Source organism: Culicoides brevitarsis, chromosome 2 (assembly GCF_036172545.1).
Source record: "Culicoides brevitarsis isolate CSIRO-B50_1 chromosome 2, AGI_CSIRO_Cbre_v1, whole genome shotgun sequence".
NCBI classification, from domain to species: Eukaryota; Metazoa; Arthropoda; class Insecta; order Diptera; family Ceratopogonidae; genus Culicoides; species Culicoides brevitarsis.
This window is the reverse complement of record NC_087086.1, coordinates 19,130,586-19,143,325: the sequence shown is the minus strand read 5'-3', so window position 1 is coordinate 19,143,325 and position 12,740 is coordinate 19,130,586. Positions and strand designations below refer to the sequence as shown.

At 28.6% G+C, this 12,740-nt stretch overlaps 2 protein-coding genes across 3 annotated transcripts in view; one reads left to right on the top strand and one right to left on the bottom strand.

The window, feature by feature from the left end:
- The window catches only part of LOC134830157 (serine/threonine-protein kinase 10), a 33,832-nt gene that overhangs the window by 5,937 nt on the left and 15,155 nt on the right, over nucleotides 1–12,740 (top strand). The window lies entirely within an intron of this gene.
- On the bottom strand, nucleotides 1,353–3,172 carry LOC134832317 (gustatory receptor for sugar taste 61a-like). Its single transcript, XM_063846300.1, has 3 exons — nucleotides 2,388–3,172; nucleotides 1,596–1,744; nucleotides 1,353–1,546 (listed from the first exon to the last, which is right to left on the bottom strand). Exons 1-3 carry the CDS (start codon nucleotides 3,170–3,172, stop codon nucleotides 1,353–1,355), a joined length of 1,128 nt encoding a protein of 375 aa, XP_063702370.1.

The window sequence follows — 12,740 nt, the reverse complement described above, 5'->3', positions numbered from 1 at the left end:
TTTAAACCAGAAAATATTTTTAAAAAATCAATTTTTATTATTTTAAAATATTAAATTTTGCTGAATTCAGTTAAATAATTGCAATTTTTTAAAACATCTAGAAAAAATATTTTTTTTTATAATTTTTTTTTTATATATTTTTCAATTTTTTGCAAAAAATGATATTTTTCATTAAAGCTTCTGGTTTTTTTTTATTTAATTATTTTAAAAGATTTTCAAGCAAATATTTAATCAAATGCGACAAAAGTCCAAAAAGTAAAAAAAAAAGAATTTTTGGATTACGATTATTTCGAGCGAAATTTAAAAAATCCATAGGAATTTATTCAAAGAGTCGAAAATTTGTTTCTTTCATATAGTTCAAAGATCCTTGTGAAAAAAATCCAAAAATATTAATAAAAATAAATAAATAAATTTTAAAATAATTTCCTATCGAAATATTTCTTTTTACCTGAAATACTTTTTTTTTTAATTTTTGACTAAAACGCGCTCAAGTATTTTATTTTTTTTTGCATATATCCAATCATTTCCCATCAACTCCGGTATCATCAATTTTTTTCCGTCACTTTGTCTTGTCTCTGCTTCAATATACAAAATATTCACCGTGAGCCGCGAGAGAGATAGATTAGACACCATATAGTCTTTACACACATCCATTGTCCATCTCCGTGTGTGTGGATGTTGATGATGATCTCGCCGCTCATACGACGACACTCTAACTTTTTAAAACAGTAACCAGTTTTCATGACATTCTAATTAAGGGTAATAAAATTTTTCTTATCCCTGAAATTTTTGGTGTGCAACAACAACAACAACATCTACGGCATTTGTATTATTTACTCTTCGTCTTTCTTGTGTTTTTGTGTGCGAGTCCATAAAAAGACATTTTTTGATAGAAACTGGTTTGCATAATAATTTTTTTTGCCCGTTCTTTGCTTTTCTTTGCGCAAAGCAGAATATTTTAATACATGATCATTTGATCACCGATTTTTTTTTGTTGGCAAAAATTTTGCATGGTGCTTCCTTTCAACGTAGCGACGTACGTGCAAGGATACGTTCGCTGTGGAAACAATTTTAAAAGATTTATCTTGTTATTTCTATTCTCTCGTCTCACATACGACGACGACGATGGACCCCTTTCGTGTGTTTTTGACAAAAATTTCTGGTTTTTTTTCGCTGTGACCAAAGATCGTCCTCAACAACGTCGTCGTCGTCGTTTCCTTTTGTTCCAAAGCCATTTAAATTTCACCTGATTTTAGTTCTCTCGTGTGTGTATGTGTGATTTCACCCTTCGTGTGTTCAAAAATTTTTCGTGTGTTGTAATAAGAGAGATAAACTCGGATTTTTTTTTTGCCTTAGCAAACTCTTTTCTTTAACGGTTCCTTGGGTATCCGGTCAACGAGTACGATCTCGTAGGTCATCACGGTAGCTAAAATGATTAAAATTGTCTTGCGTGTGATATAAAATAACTTCCGGCCTGACAAAGCAATGTCCATGGAAACCATTTGATCGAGCAAGCGTTGTGCCTGTAAGAAAAATAATTGTTTAAAGGGATCAAATTTGATGAAAAATTGTTTTTTTTACCTCTGAGCACCAACCCTTGGATGGAATTATGCGGATGGTGAGTTTGCTTTGGACACTTCTTTCGTGAATTTCAGCCACAAAATGAAAAACGAGGATTGATCGGACCAAAGTGAAGAGGAAAGTGTACCAAAACTGTAAATTGTCCAAGAAATCCGGTCGTGGTCTGAAAAATGTTTTGATAAAAAAAAATATTTTTTTTAATAAATTTAAATTTCAAACTTAAAATTAAGAAAAAAATTTAAAAAAAATGTTTTGAAGGATTTTAATAGTTAAAAAAAATTATTTATAATTACGCATCACACAAATCCATCAAAATATATCATGCCATTTTTTCCATGAAATGTTGAAATCGGTTGATGTGAATTTTTAATAAATTTTAATTTATAAAACGAATATTTTTAATTAATTTTAATTTTGAAAAATTAATTAATTATAAAATTAGTAAAAACAAAAAAAAAAACATTTATTTCATTAATTTTTTTAATTGACTAAAATTCTAGCAAATTAAATTTAGATATCTATTAAATTTTATTTTTAAAATTTTTAAATTAGAAAATTTTCAATTTCTTAAATTGAAAAAAAAATCATGAAAAATGCCATTTTATTTTTAAATGATACAAAAATGAAGAAAATTCGCTTGAATTTAATTTGAATTAAAAAATTTAATCGCCTAAAAGCCAAAAAATTTATTAAAAAAAATTTTTTTAAATATTTTTAATATTAATTTTCTTCAATTTTTTTCAAAAATAAAAATAAATTGAAAAAGTAAAAAAAAAATAGTTTGAAATAAATTTAATAAAACTCACATTAAACTCTGGTACACGCACGAACAAATTTGATACAAATTCGCGGCGCACGACACCAAAATCATCGTCGACAAATGCTCATCCACTTTAAGCACCAATTCCGTCAATCTCGTATAATCTTCACGCAATTCCCACCAAATTCGCCCGGGAATGACTTGCAATTCGTATCGCTGCACGCGCGAATTCCACAGTGCAAATCGCTCAATCAGCGCCAACGACACCACAATAATGAGAATATCTTGCATGTTCCACGCCAAATTGAGACAAGCGTTCACCCACTCGGCCGGCAGAAAAAGCACCGCATGGTAAGGCAGCGCAACGAGATACTGCGGATGCATTTTGTGGAACAGGAATTCCCACGAGGTGTATTTCGTTATGTTGCACTGGTGATATATCTGATTGGAATCGGCGATTTCGTCGAGACAATAGACAATTTGGTCAAAAATCGCACCACACATGAGAATTACCGTGATAATTGTGATTTTTGCGAGTAGGTTGGTGTCGTTGTCGTTACTGTGGAGCTTGTTAAGCAACGCCATTTCCACGTCGTTCCAGTAGAGAATTAAATTTTTCCATCGGAACGAGAGTTTTCGCAAAGCAAAAAGCGCATAAAGGGACGAAAGGTAGAAACTGATGCGAATTAGGTCCGACAAACTCACACCGCGATCAAAATAAAGCCGGATTATGAACACGAACTCGATAATTCCCATTGAGAGCAAGATTTTATTAACGCAGCGCTTGAAACTTGGCTTTGGATCGTTGATGTCCCCCGGATCTTTGGTCATATATCCACTCACCGGAAACAAACAAAATATCTGAAGCGAGAAAAGAACTGAAAAAAAAAATTATTTCATGAAAAAATGACAAAAATAGGAAAAACTTACAATATTTGACAGATTCATGAAAAAAATATAATCGTCTTTTCCGATTATTTTCGCCACCGGTGATGATGAGATTATTACTGCGCGCACAAATATCCACAGAAATGATGTCCTGAGGAACAAAAAACGTGTCATCGACCTCCTTCTTGCCAACATTGTTCAATTCATGGCCTACATTCATGTCGTCGTCGTCGTCGTTATTTGTTCAATGGCTTCTTCAATGCAATTTTCTATTTAAAAAAATAATAAAAATGATGTTGTATGGGAAATTTTCATTATTATTTTATAAAATGGAGGAAATAAATTATTCAAGTGAGATTGCACTGGGTGGGAATGAATATCAATGTCTAGATGAGTGTCTATCGGGAAAAAGACATTCATTCATTTGTTCTCGATATTCCATGCTTTTGTGTGCGATTGTTGTGCAAAGTTGCGATAAATAGATTTTGAATGAAAAACGCAATGCTTGAATGATTTTATGCTATTTTTGCCAATAAAAACATCTTTAAATCCCATAACAAAGGATTTAAAGCGGAAATAATCAAGATTTTTCTATTATTTTAGAAAATTTATTAGAAATATATTTTTTTAATTTAATTTATTGATGCAGAAAATTTATTCGCATTTGTGTGTCAAAAAATTTTTAAATTTAGTTAAAAAATATTTTTTAAATTTAATAAAATAATTAATTAAAAAATATTTATTGATTTTTTTATTAAATAAATTTTTAATTTTATTAATAATTTTTTTTTATTTTTTGTACATTTTCATAAAAATATGAAATTTTTCTATTGTATTGAAACTGAAGAATTTTCAAGAAAAAATAATTAAAAAAAAACATAAAAATTATTAAAAAAAAATTAATAAAAATATGTAACTTTTTGAGAGTTTGACTGAAATTTATAAAGTTATCCAAAATTTTTAATGAAAAAAAAAATTTACAAATTTTATAATTAAAATAAAATAAAAACGACATATTTGGTTTAAAAAAAATATTTTTATCATGAATAAATAAATAATTTAAAAAAATTAAATTAAAATTTATAATTACATTTTATTTGGATTTTATTATAAAACTTATTTTATTAAATTTAAATTCAATTTTTAATTTAATTGTTTTTATTTAAAAATATATTTTTTTATTTTTTTTTTATGTTTCTACTGAAATTTAATTTTTTTTTTCTAATTCAACTTTTATTTTTTAAATTTTATTGACATTTCTTGTCTTTCCAAACCTTGACTCACCTAAAGCCCCCTTGAAAAATGTCCTAAATCAACAAAAAAAAACCTTTCAGTTTCCGGCAACTAACATGAAGCACTGAAAGCGAAAATACGAAAGGAAAACTCGTGCCGCCATACAATCGCACACTGGAGAACAATAAGCTATCATTATAAACCCATTTTTAATTGAGGTTCTCCATTCCATTTAACCGAGCAATTTATAACAATAACAGGCTAGAACATAATAAACAATAAACCTGTCGAAGTTGCGTTATTTGTCGAACGAAGGTGGAGGTGGCTTGGACATATTGTCGCCTCCTGTCTCAAATACGAGACAATGACTCATAAAAAGAGGGGATTTTCACATGAATTTTTAATTAAACGAAAATATTTTATCCACATGAGAATATTTTTTATCGCGCCCCGAACAAAAAGTAGGTGAAAATTTAAAATTAAATTTAATAAATTTGCCGAAGAAAGGTAAATTTCCGTCTTTGAGTCGAAAAAGGCGCAAAAGGGAACGAAGCAACATAATTAATTTATCTTTCATCAGTTTCTCAGATGTTCCATTGTTATCGGTGTTGTTGCTGTTATTTTATAATTCCATTCCGCTCCGTGCCGTTCTTAAAGTAGAACGAAGTGATAACAAGTGCCATAAAAGTCGTGCCGAAAGCTGATGACTCATTCGCCGTTTCAGCCACAAATATTGCTGAACACTTAAATTTAACCTTGTACATGCCATGATATGTCATCGACGAGTGTGTTTGTGTGGCAAAACAGCACAAAAAAAGGATAAATTGTTCACCGGTTCCGTCATGCGCGCTCCATTCGTTTCACACACACAGCAACATTCAATATTTATAATCACAACAATCACATTTTTCGGGGAGTTTGGCTCGTGGCAGCAGCAAACGAACGGCCGAACAGCACTCGAAAAGGTTGGGGTCGTCATCGTTCACTTTTTTCCGATTTTTCTTCCGTTTTTCGGTGCGTGGCGATGTTTGGTTTATGCGTACAGCTGGATACGGATGATGTACTTTTATGTGGGAAAGTTTTGTTCGGCGTGGTATTCGCGACGAAACGACGGAAATTTCTTGTTGGTGTGCATTTACGCAGAAACTCGTACATTGTGGCAATTTGTGGCAACTTCGACGTAATAATTTGCCTTGAAAAGTTGCTTGGCACTAATGTGCAAGACGGAAAAGTGAGGTGACGTGACATTTTTTATTAGAATTTGGGAGTTAAAGTTAAGATTTTGTCCGAAATTGTCATAAATTTTAAAAATTTTCGTATGAAATTTTCAGTAAATTCGATTATTATTCAGAAAAACATCAAAAAAATTATATTTAATTTTTTTAAAATATAACAAAAATTATTTTTTTTAATATTAAAAAAATTGATTTTCTTTTTATTTTTTAACAACAAAAAAAAAATCAATGGTGTATGAAAACCAAAAATAAAAAAATATTAATTTTTTAACTGAATTTTTTAAATTACCATTTTAAATTTTTATAAACTTCAATTTATTAAATTTTAAGATTTTTTAATTAAATAATTAAAAAATATTTTTTTAAGTTAATTTTTTAATTAAAATTAAAATTTTATATTTATTTATTTTAAAGTTATTTTTACTTTTTGAAGTATTTTTTTTTAATTTTAAATATTTTTTTTATTTTATCTTATTATTATTTTTTTTTTTAATTTTTTTTTTTTACTTTTTTCTTTCATTTTTTTTATCTAAAACTTCAGATATCTTCTACATTTTTATCCAAAAATAATATTTTTAATTTATATTTTAACGATTTTTACCAAAATTTTCTTATGGATAGAAATTTTTAAGCAAAATTAGAGAAATTTTTGAATAAAATTCCTTCCAAATGAGCCTTATTGAATAATTATTTTGTTAAAAATCTTAATTTTTTTCACTTTTTATGGAAAAAACAACAGAAAATGAAATTTTTGTCTTAAAAATAAAACTAAAATTATTTTTTCAACTAATTTTTTGTTCAAAAAATCAAATTTTCTAGACAAACTTCACTCAAGAGTCGTCCTTCACGTCACCACATTCCTCCGTACATCCTCACAACCCCCATACGAAAAATCTTCAAACATAAAATTTACTCCGAACGTTGTTTGCGTGACTATTTTATCAACATTTCTTCTGTTTTCTACTACACAAACACTCATTCACGTACGTTCTTCGTGCATGCAAGGAGGGTGGCATTCGTATGGGGTGCATATTATTTACCGTCGTCTATCGACACACCACACAGCTCCCCTCTTAACAATCGTCCTCGGGTCTGCCGAACGCGCAATTCAGCAGATTTTCGTGTTTTTCCGGAACACTTTCCTCCCCAAACGACACAAAGCAGACTCGCCAGCCGATTCAGTACCTCAGCGAATCGTGTGACGACGAGACACGCCAAAGACGCAGCAATTCGTGTGTAAACGGGAAAATTATTTGTAATATATTTTATATTATTTTTTTTGCTCTCAGTAGTGAAACAACTGCTGGCTGATAATAAAGAGCTCGTGCACGGCGCGTATATTGTACAGAAAAATAAGAGAAAAAAAAAGTTCTTGCCCCACCCTGAAGTAAACCGTATACTTGTTCGATTCTTATCATAGAGCAACACTTACACGGCAAAATTTGAGACAAAGCACGGAATAAATAGAAAAAGAAGAAGATCAATGTGCAAATAATACAAAAAAAAAAAAAAAATACGAAAAAAATTTTGAAATTAAATTCTGTAGTAAAATATTGGAATGTTTATGAAAAATATCTCGAAAAAAATTTCATAAAAATAGTTTTGAATGAAGAAAATCTTCGACAACAACAAAAAATAAAAAAAAAATAGAGAAATTGTGACGTGTTAGAAAAAGTGACAAAAAAAACAGCAACAATGTTGATTGGATTAGATAATGTTATTATGCGATGCTTTTGCCATAAACTGCCGGAAGGTAAGATTTTTTTCACTGGCATGACTCAGCATGGGTCGGAAATGCCAGAAAAACAGCAAAGGAAACGAAGGAGAGGTAAATGAACTGAAAGTGTCCTCGATTGTTGTGTTTAATGAGCGAAATTCGAGCAAAAGCGAAGATAAAGTGCGAAATGACGAGATATCTGGAACGTTTGCAATATTTTACGTGGCATCGTTGTTGCACCATGTTTGTCATTCCACTGCCATTGTTCACAAAGTTTTGACTAACGGATTTTCCGATGCGATGCTTTTGTTATCGTCGTCGTCTGCGAAGAGGTTTCGGGCGGTTTTTAGGAGGAAATTAAGAGATTTTGTGGTGGCACGTTGAGGGAAATTAGTGTGAAAAGTGAACAGCTGTCTGGTTAAAAGTTGCGAGTTTCTGCGGAAAAATTATTTTGAATGAGATGAAAAAGTTTTTAATGAGCATGAATGTGGTTTTGAGATGAAAATTATACGGAAAAATGATGAAAATTTATTTTTATGGATGGGAATTGTCTCTATGTGAAAATTATAAAAAAAAAACAAAAAAATAATTTAACAAGCATTGATTTTTTGCAATAATTTATAAATTTTTGTAAAAATAATTTTTTAATTAATTGGGAAAATTCTATAATTTTTACATAAAAAACATTTTTTAATTTAATTTTTCGTCAATAAAAAAAATAAATAAAGTTATTTTTAAATAAAAAAAAAAAATTAAAAAAAATTTAAATTACAAAATATTGAAAAAAATCACAAAATTGCCTCAAACTGAGAATCAGAATTTTAAATTAAAATTTTAAATTTTTTTTTTGTCATGTCTGAACTTATTTTATGGACTTATTTGGCATGTTTTATATTGAAACCCTTTTCCAACAAAATTTTCGAAAGAATTTGATTTTTATTTAATTTTTCCGCGCTAATGTAGTTAAAATTTTTTTAAAGCAACGTCAAAAGAAATAAAATTTGATTTTTGATAAAAAATCTATAAATTTTTTATATTATTTAAAATTCAAAATTGTGAATATTTTTCTGTAATTTTTCTTTTAAATTCAAATTTTCGACTTTTAGAGAAAGTTTCAAAACTGATTTAAAAGAAAAAAATTAAGAAGAAAATTTTGGACACAATAATTTCTCTAAAAGTGTCAAAAATGCTCTTTTTCTCTAAATTTTTAATCGATTTTTGAGTCTAAAATCCCATCAAAAGCAAAAAAAATTATAAACAAAAATCCATTCAAAAATTTACAAAACAATTTTTTTCCATCAATATTTTTTAATAATTAATTTTACATTTTTTTACGTTTTTTTAATTATTTCATTAATTTAATGAAATTTTAGTATGAGAAGAAAACAAAGATCTAAAAATACCTCATTTTAAAACGTTTTTTTCCATTAAAAACTAATGCCACAATTGAATCACAAATCCCTCGTAAAAAATCGAGACAAATGGAAAACAAAGTACAAACTCGCATAATATCCCATTTTCACGATATAAAAAGTTCAGAGTAAAACCCTTTCTAAAAGCCATCAAAACGATTCATTTTTCCACATTATTCCCATCCTTGCGTTTGCTCCTCGTTCGAGCAACGAGGTATGCTTATGCACAAAATAGTGCCATGTTCACTATTATACTATTATTATAAAATACCAGTAAAACACATTATTTTATGTGAAAATGTAATGAATATAGATGAAATAAAGTACAAGAGCTATTATTCAGAAATATTTTTCCAACACACTCACACACGGACGCTTTTTATGATATATAAATTTTTAAATAAAATAAAACAAAAGTTGAAAAAACAACAACAACACCGACGACGACAGCAAAAATATTTTGCAGCAAAACACATCCTTGAATGAATGGAGCATGTGGTTGGAACACTTTTGTATGCCATGGCAGCACGAACACACACATGGATGGTGTCTCTCTTGATATTATAATAAATGAAAATGCGAACAATAAACTGTGTGTTCGTTCTAAATATTTTCGAGTGACAATGCTTGACGTTTTTTTGTGTTTGAAGTGACGATGAGACCTGCTTTTGTTTTTTTTTTTGAAGAAGTGTCTTTCCTTCTTCTTTGTGAGTGACAAATTTTGATTTTGAGTCCTTTACACGTGCAAAAGAAGGTTACCTACCCTGAAAAACACAAGGGATCGAAAATCTTAGGAGCTTTTCAAAAAACTTATTTTAAATGAAAAATTAATAGAAATTGATATTTTTTTTAAAAATGATCAAAAATCGAGAGAAATTTTATTTTTTTGGTTGAACTTTAACTTTTTCACTTTTAGGAAGTAAAATTTTCCAGTGATAATGAAAAACTTTCACTTTTCCTCAAAAGAAAAAAATATTTCTAAAAAAATAAAATCTTGAAAATTCAGAATTTTCTGTTAAAAATTAATTTTTTAATTATTTTGGAACATTTTTTATTGGAAAAATTTATTTAAAAATTTGAATTTCCTAATTTTTTTTAAATTAAAATTTCTTAATTTTTTTTCATTTAAAAAATCAATTTTTCTCATGATTTTTTGAAATTTTTTATGAAATTTGTAAAAATTTTAAGAAATTCTAAATTTTAAGATCCCGCATACTTCTTAGAGCCACTTTCCGTTGCAACTGCACTCCATTGCGTGCCAAGACACAATAACGGCAGCTACTCCGGGACACTGACACTAGTTTATATGCATCAAAATTGCATGCCAGTAGCCGACACGACGACATGATTTCTGATTGAACATGTCCTTTGGCCTGAAATTTTCTTTCGTTCCACAAAAAAAGGTAGTAGTTCACTATGCGTGTCTCTTTTTTTGGCACAAATCCAATAAGAAAACAACAATTTCTTCGTTTTTCGGTTTTTTCTCCAAAAAGAAGCCGAGAAATGTGCTGAGAAATCGATTTTCGACGAAATCTGAGTCATCATTAGAGGACGACAAAACTTTTTAACGATTTTAATGTAATAATAAATGTATTTTGTCGTCTCCACTCGGTATTTCTGTCTCTGGAAGAAAGGACGATGTCGACATCGATGACAATAATCACGAAAAAGTTTCTTCCAGTCAGCAACAGGGATGACAAAAGTAACATTTTTGTGAACAAATACCACGCAATGTAACACAAAATGGCAAAATAAACTATTTAGTATGCGGAACAGCACGTTTCTTCGGTACCTTTTTTTCGGGCGAGGGACTTTTGTGCCAAAAAAATACGCCGAAAAGCCACGAAAGCGCTTTTTTGCTGTTCTGGTTCACTGATTTCATGTCCCAAAAAAGGAGTTTTTGGCTCTTTGAAGGTTTTTCATGTCGTAAAAGATGAAAGCACACTCCATTTGTCGCCTTTTTACCACACATAAAGCGATTTTTTACATTCGCACGACAAAAAATCTTCTTTTTAACACAGTAGTCGTCGGTGATGCCGAGAAGGACGAACACATGATGAATTAGGCGCATGTCATGGATAATATTGGTCTGTAAATAGCTCTTTTTTACGATATTGTTAAGTAAGCTGGTGACAAACACACAAAAGTACAAGAAAAAAGGAAGTTTTTTTCTCTCGTGTGTGATATTTACCAAAAAAAAAGGAAGAGAGGAGAGGTGATGGCCCCAAAAATTACATGAGTCACCAGCAAAATTTGTCGTCGTGCCGAGTCAAGTCGCAGTCAAGGTTGTCGCCCATATGTGAATGATTGCGTCTTATCTAACAAGCATTATGGTGATGTGATGGTTATTTGTCTGTTCTGTCTCCTCCGGACTGACGACGGAAAATTAATGTGGTTTTTTGATGAATGTTCGTGTCGGATGATAAATTATTAATCAATCAACGTCTTTGTGGGTACTTAGTGGTGGATCTGGAAATGGATTAATAGGAAGTAAAAAATAATTTATGGCTTAATTTAAGAATTTTTTAAGATTAACGAACGATTAAGAAAAAAAAATTTTTTAAAAATTAATTTAATTTTTTTTTCAATTCAAAATAATTTTATAAAATTAAAAAAATATATTTTTTTCAATTTTAATGACTTAAAAAAAATAAAATTTGCTAACTTAAATTTTTAATTAATTGAAAATGTAATATAATTTATTTTTTGAAATTTAAATATTTTTAAAAAAATTATTATTTTAATAATTTTTTTAATAATTTTTATGATTTTGAAAAATTATTTGTTGAAAATTATTATAAAATTATTAAAATTATAAAAAATAATTAAATTTCGATTAAATTAAAAATAAATAAAATTAATTTATTTAAAAAAAAATTAACAATAGCATTAAATTTGATTAAAAATTAAATTGAATTTTAATGCTGTTAAATTTTATTCTATCAAAAATATTTTAAAAAGTTTAAAAAATCATTATTTTCTGTCATTTCTTGATGATAATGAGAATTTTTTAAATTTCCTTTAATTTCAATTTTAAAAGTTATTTAAATAATTATTGGATAATTAATGTACAAATTTATTAAAATAAATTTTTAAAAATTTAAATAATCTCAATTTTTTTATGAATTTAGTTTTTAAATTATCAAAAAATAATTTAAATTTAAAATTATTTTTAAATAAATTTCTTTAATCGATTTTTTTACTCAGTTTTTCTCAAAATTATTACTTTTGAAATAAAAACTCAAATTAAGCCATTTGAAAAAACTCACCGTCCATTAAAACTTTTGTGACGTTTCAACTTTTTTACTGCTTTTTGCTAGACAACATAACTTTTTATGTCCGTATCCTGTAGGAATTGAAACATCAAATTGTATGACAGGAAAATTTTAGTGTGTCTGGTGCAGCAAACGTACGAAACAAGATAATTTTAATGATTTTCTGTTTAATTTTAAACTTCATTGCCCATAAAATGTGTCTTGAATGAAAAACTATGTGAGCGACCTTTTTGCGAAAACTCCCTCGAGACTTTTCAGTTCATTTCCTTCTTCGTACCTCGACGAAAAACAAAGAAAAAAAAAATAAAATCAATAAATTTTTACTACCTTCCATCCGCATTGCTTAGTTGTGGCAAAACGTGGCACTCCAACAAAGAAACCAGCAAAAGTGCGTACAAAACAACCAAAATCATCGAAAAAGGTGAAATTTATCAGTAAGTACATTTCCATAAAAATAATCATAAATAATGAATTATTCAATTTTTTTACCTTTTCATTTCGCATTTTCATCAAATTTTCAAAGTGAAAAAAATTATTTAAGTTGACTTTGCACAATTTGACGGCTTATGTAACGACTGACGACAACTTCTTCGATAAACATGGTTAATTTTTTTCGTGGTATTCCATATCCTTGTCAAT

Bases quoted from the DNA above. Each gene is read 5' to 3' on its own strand.
- LOC134832317 (XM_063846300.1), bottom strand. From the start codon at position 3,172: ATGACCAAAGATCCGGGGGACATCAACGATCCAAAGCCAAGTTTCAAG. The intron at 1,745-2,387 runs GTGAGTTTTATT...AACATTTTTCAG, and splicing joins TGCGTGTACCAGAGTTTAAT to ACCACGACCGGATTTCTTGG. The intron at 1,547-1,595 runs GTTGGTGCTCAG...AATTTGATCCCT, and splicing joins CCGCATAATTCCATCCAAGG to TTAAACAATTATTTTTCTTA.